Here is a 5,886-nt window from a genome sequence, read left to right on the forward strand (position 1 = left end):
GTTACGGCGATAAGAGGGTCAGATCCACATGCCGAGGCACGCTCGGGATGCAGCTGCTTAAGATCCAAGCAGGTGAAACGGTGTGGGTAGGGGTTGCGTGGGTGAAGAAGGGGTGGCACCGCTGGCGGTTCCGCATGCATGAAAATCACTGCTTGCTGCTGGACTCGTAACTCAGCGGACAAGAATTTCAGTGTCGGTACCTGGCACTCTAAAGGCTTTTCTAAATCTTTGATAGAAGTCATGTATTATTTGCATTGCTCCCCCTCTGCGCAGCAAATCGCGGCGGCTGGCAGGCTGCGCTGGGGGTGTCTCTGCCATCCTTCCTCCAAGGGCTCTCCGAGCTCACCGAGCCTCAGCAGAGGCTCCGGTGGGATGCAGAGGAGGGCTGCAGAGACTGTCACGGACTAACAGGCTTCTGTCTTCTCCCGACAGCTCCCAGAGGCTGGGAAGGGAGGCTGGTGGCAGCATTTTGTGCTGGACCAGCCCAGGGACACCAGCCCAGGGACACCAGCCCAGGCAGAGGGCGAGAACATGCCCACCCAGGGCTGGCTGGAGCCCCCCATGCTGCAGCACATCAGGTGGGCTGCTCCTGGGCCAGACACCACACACAGCAAAACAGCTGGAGCGGTTTCATTTGTTTTCTTTCAAAGAGTATTAAGAAATGTGTATGAGGCGAGTCTCTCTTTCAGGTTAAAACTCATCCAAGTGGGCGCCTAGAGTGAATTGTGCAGAGGCCAAATCTGAAAATTGGTTTTGTTGCAAAAAATGCTGACAACTGTCCTTAGTGACAGCACCTCAAATAATGCTAATATCATCAGTCAGCTCGGCCACGAGGGACTGCACAGTCCCCGGGGGAAAGGCATGGCATGGGGACGAGGGGAGGGTCACAAATGTCACAGAGACATTTGTAGTGCTTTGCTCCGGGCTACTTCATGCCGGAGCTGGCCCCGGGATATTTAAACACAGCAAGAGGACGGCAGCCTTGTCCAAGAGCCTCAGCGCTCACCACCTTACCCAGCATCAGCAGGGAGAGCCAAAACCAGGACCAGGACTCCAAGGCTAACGAGAGAGAGTGACCCCGTCCCCAGGAGCCTCAGCGCCATGGCCTCAGCACGCAGTGACTGGCAAGCAAGCCTCCAAAACCTGCCAGGGTGGGCACAGAGGGGAAGGAGAGAAAAGAGATTTTATTTACTAGGAGAAAAGCAATCTGTTTAATTCAGTTTTTTCCCAGCAGTGTGTCCATTAGCCAGCAGTCAGAGTTTCTGGGGTCCTGTATTTGAAGTTCCAGAGTTCCCCCCCCAGGGACCAAGAGGCAGCAGCATCCCCTGCAGCACTACTGGCCCTGGGGAAGTCACAGCATGGGGTCAGAGCCAAGCATGTGCACACACATGTACGTATGTATGTACATCATGTGTTCACGGCACATCCAGCTCCCCAGGTGATTCAGCACCTTCCAGCAAGTGTACAGTTCCACTTCCCAAATGACCACACTGGTGGTTCTTCCACCCAGTGCTTCCTCCTCCTCCTCCTCACCCCGCAGCCTCCGCCACCACCCTCCCCTTGCAGTAGGTCCCAGCTCCCCCCACTACCTGCTCTGCCTTGAGGACACACACACACCAGAACCACTTCCAAAGTCTCAAGACCCATTTTTTCCAAACATCTTTTTCTGGACAGTTAGACCCTCATTTAAATCTGATAATGACACTGCCAGAAACTGTTAATAAGTTTGGGCACTGAGGCCCCAGGTAGTGGGAGTGTTCAAGTGTACTGCACTTAGTGTGCTCAGATTTTTCATTAATGCTCAGTTTTACTTTTATTGTGATGTTATTGCACATTTAACTGCCTTCCCCTTTTATGTATCTCATTATGTTGATGCACCTTGGAACAGCACTGCCGAGCAACAGCCTGTATAAATACAGCTTGTCGTGACGCCTCCCCAACACGACTCCCCGTACCGGGCCCACACGGGATTCAGCCCAGCAGAGGCTCAGCACCATGGCAGCCAGGCACAACCAGCTGGTGTGAGCACCCAGAGCTGTAAATGAGGGCTCACTTCAACCACAGCCTGCACAAACCAGGACAAGATGATGCTGCCAGTCCAATCTGACCGCTGGATTTCCCCACTCCAACACCGCAGAGCCTCAGGCAGCTCCTTCCCACTCCGAAGGAGATGCTGGGTTGGAAGCCAGACCCCACCACCTGAATGGCGTTTCTCAGCTAGTGGAGGGTGCCCCAGGGTGAAGAGGACAGGAGTGCTATGCATGTGCCACCAAGGAGCCGGGGTTTCTGCACACGGACATAGGTGATGGGAAGAAATCCCACGCAGAGAGAGCAGGGAGCTCAGCCCAGCAGGATGGAAACGCCTGGAGATTATGGATCTCACTTACGTGCAGTGATGTGTATCTGGCTACCCCTGCCAAGACGGCCGGAAGAGGAGAAGGGGCACAAAGCCTGGCTGGGTTGTGCGTTATCCCACAGTCGTGCATTTAGCTAACCCTAGTCGTCCCACAACACTCTGGCCCTGTGGCCTTCCTGGGTGCTGTGCCTGATCCTTGCTTTTTAGCTCAGTGCAGCTCTAGGACACGAGCTGCCATGCTGGCAGAAGGCAAGAGCCAGGCACTACAAGTCCTTATCCACCTACCTCAGCTTTACTTCCAGAAGATACTGGCTAATGGCAGGCACAGGACAACACACACATGAGGCACTAGCACTGCCTTGCACAGAGCATACTTCACGGGTTACCGTTCTCCTCCTCCCCATCACTCACTTAAAATCCTTGCCAATACCAGTGCACGGATTAATTTTGTGCACGTGAGCATTTGGAGATGTGCTTGGCCCTTATTTAACCAGGAGGGTTCCTAGGGAAAGGCAGCCCTCATGCCAAAGGAGCACAGGCGGGCGGGAGGCTGCAGGCGCCTCCCGCCATGGGCACACCGCTGCTGAGACAAGCCCTGATTCCGTAGGGCTCCTCTGGCACCTGCCACCCGCCAGCCGAGAAGGGACATGCCGTCTTGGAAATTCAAGTGTTTGCTGATGAAGCACAAATTAAGAGGCTGAACATCTGTTCTGTGGGAAATTCCAACAGTTAGGGGAGACTCATTCCAAATCACCACAAGGACAGCTAAAATCTTGATGTTTCTTACAAGGCAAATTCAAAACTCCAATTAGCAGCTCCTCAACAGATTTCCTTTCAACTTTTTCCTTTCATTTCACTTAAACTTGCATATTATACAATAGGATTTAATTGATTTTTTTTCTTCTAAGGCAATTTCAAACACTAGCCAAAAGCAGAAGAAAGAAACCCCAACAACACTAATTTCCCTCCCCCTCCCCACACCACCACTGAAAAATTTCATGGAAATCAACACTTTCCCCTTCAACTGCTGATTTCAATAAATGGTCAGGTTTGGCAGACTTTGCATGGCTAGCAGTTTTTGACCACAGATACCCACACAAACTAGAACCCTTTGGTTTGGCAGCAGGTGCTTCCTGGCTCTGCAGGAACTGTTCTGTCTCCTCTAGAACATTTTTGGGAATCTTTACTAGATTTGCTGAGGCCATGGGCTGGGGAGACCACACACCAAAGGTGGGACAGAGCAGCTAAAGAAAAGAGGACCAGAAAATGAGGCAGTAATTCAGAATGAGATAGGGTCAGGAACAAGGACAAAAGCCAGAAGCCTCTTTCAGCTTCCATGGAGTTATGTGTAAGACTTGCCTGTCTGTGCCAAGAAGCTCAAACCAAACCACATTTCCACCAAATCTTGTTCATACAGATTTCCTTCAGTATTATATGAAGGGCTAATTTTTACTTTGGGTAGTTCTGCTGAGGAAGGTGCTCGCCAAGGACAACAGGGCTGTTTGAATACAGTTAAATACGTGCTTATAGCATTTTCAAGCATCAGAATCAGTTCTATATACCAGCACTGGGAGAAAAATCTGTTTTCTCCACTTACCCAAGTGACTCTACTTTGCCAGCATGGCTCAGTTTTCTGGCACAGAGAATGCCCTCAAAATTGTGTGTGAGAGTACATGGACATCTGGTTTGTTATGGCTGCACTTATGGACTCAGGATGGACAACACAGCATGGAAAACAGCTTGGCACTGTTTTCCACCTCTGTCCTTCCATTCTTGTATTGTGTTTTTCTTGGGGAGCTCGATATAAGAGGTGGTGCTGCATTTTCCTTGTTCTTTGGCTCCTTCAGACTTAGACATGGATTGAGAAGCAGACCTGGTCATGAGGATTGTGGTTGACTTTCCTGATGGACAGAGGGGCTTTAACTGTTGGTGACGAACCCTGGTAGCCTGGAGACACTGAGCCAGGTCTAGGCAGGCAGTGCTGGGAGAGCAGCAGAAGGAACAACCTCTTTCCAGGACCAGTGCTCAACACCCTATTGCTGGGCAGGAAACATCTCTGGAGGATACAGGGAGGCTTTTGCAGAAGAGAAGGTTTCATCCTTCATACAGTTTAAGGGCTCTTCCAAACCTCCCCATAGCCAGAGCCTAGTGTGGTCATCCTGGCAGAACAGCTTGGAGCACCACCCTTCCCTGGGGCTCTTGCTAGTCCAGGCCCAGCACCAACCACAGGGACACACAAAATCTCAGCCAGGGCAAGGGCTTCATGAGCCAAACAGCTACGCAGCCTCTCTAATGACAAGGTTTCTGACCTGGCAGTCGTGGTTTCAGCAGCCAAGTAACAGAGCTCTTCAGATTTTAGCACAAGAGTTGCTCGTGGAGAGGACTGCCAGCCCCACAGTTGGGAGCAGAGCTGGTCGGACGGGGTCCCTCCGTGTGCTGACCATCTCGAGCAAAGGCAAGGAATGGAAACACAAGTGTGCCTCAGGAAAAGTAACACCCAGGCTCCTCCAGCCTGAACTGGTGGTCTTTGCAGAAGTTGCTTAAACAAAGTGCTATTCAGCTGTCACTTCCCACTCAGGAAGGCTCTGAAACAGCCAACGTCTTGATCTGAATACCTGCGGGGATCCCTGGTCCTCTGGGAAGAGGTGGGAGGATGCAGGCAGCATGCATTTAACTGCATGTAACCCAGTGAGGGTTTAGGAATGTTAATTGGATGGTAATGAGTCTCAAAGAAGGGGAAAAAAAAAAAAAAATCTCGTAGTAGGTCTTGCTGAAAGGAAACTGCATAGTATCCGTGAAGAAAAAAGGAGAATGCGAAACATTTCTAAGCTCAGGAAAGAGCGGTACAACTCCTCAGACTGACCCCTCTGACATAAGTTCAGGCTCACCCGATAGCTTCTGGCTCTTGCCTATGCAAGATGGAGCCCATAGGGCTGGTACGTGTTCACAGCAGCTCTGCACTTCCTTCCTCCATCTGTCCATTGCTCATTTCTTAATGGCACAGTTAGCAAACGCATTCATCACTAACTCTGCAGTTGCTGGTAGCCTCCACAGCTGAATCAAATGCAGATTTTCTAAGGAGCCTTGCTAACACTTTGCAGCTGGAATCCAGCAATACTTGAAGTTTACAGTTCTGTGGGCTCTGGATTTTGGCAGGTCTCTTTATAACCACATACCTAAAGGCATCATAAACATACCCTCTCCTCTCCAACACACGCAGTCTGTCCAATCTCCAGAGCATCGTAGCACAACACCACTCCTGCGAAACACAGCCTTCCTGTTGGAGGTGCAGTTTTGGCATGGGGCATTGGAAAAGCTTCCTTCTCCCCAGGACAGCAACATGCTCCAGCCCCTGCTCCTACTGAGGTGGGTTTGGGAACCAAAAACATGCTGGTACCTTCCAGACCAGCAAGGTACCCTAGTAACCATGTTAACATTGGGTATCTCCTAATTTGGCATACTGAGCCTGATCTTTTCAGAAAGCCTTATTCTAGAAACCATTAAATATTCTGAAATGCTTTCCTAGGAAA

At 50.8% G+C, this 5,886-nt stretch overlaps 1 protein-coding gene across 1 annotated transcript in view; it reads right to left on the bottom strand.

Moving 5' to 3' along the window:
• LOC104517059 (gamma-aminobutyric acid receptor subunit alpha-3-like) overlaps positions 1-1,103 on the bottom strand; it is a gene marked incomplete at its 3' end in the record, with an annotated part of 46,154 nt that extends 45,051 nt beyond the window's left edge. The window contains exon 1 of the mRNA XM_010161642.1: positions 1,015-1,103. Within this exon, the coding sequence (XP_010159944.1) occupies positions 1,015-1,103 (89 nt within the window). The remainder of the gene's footprint in view (positions 1-1,014) is intronic.
• Between the last annotated feature and the right edge of the window lie 4,783 nt (positions 1,104-5,886).

Source organism: Eurypyga helias, unplaced genomic scaffold (assembly GCF_000690775.1).
Source record: "Eurypyga helias isolate BGI_N326 unplaced genomic scaffold, ASM69077v1 scaffold2970, whole genome shotgun sequence".
Taxonomy (NCBI): domain Eukaryota; kingdom Metazoa; phylum Chordata; class Aves; order Eurypygiformes; family Eurypygidae; genus Eurypyga; species Eurypyga helias.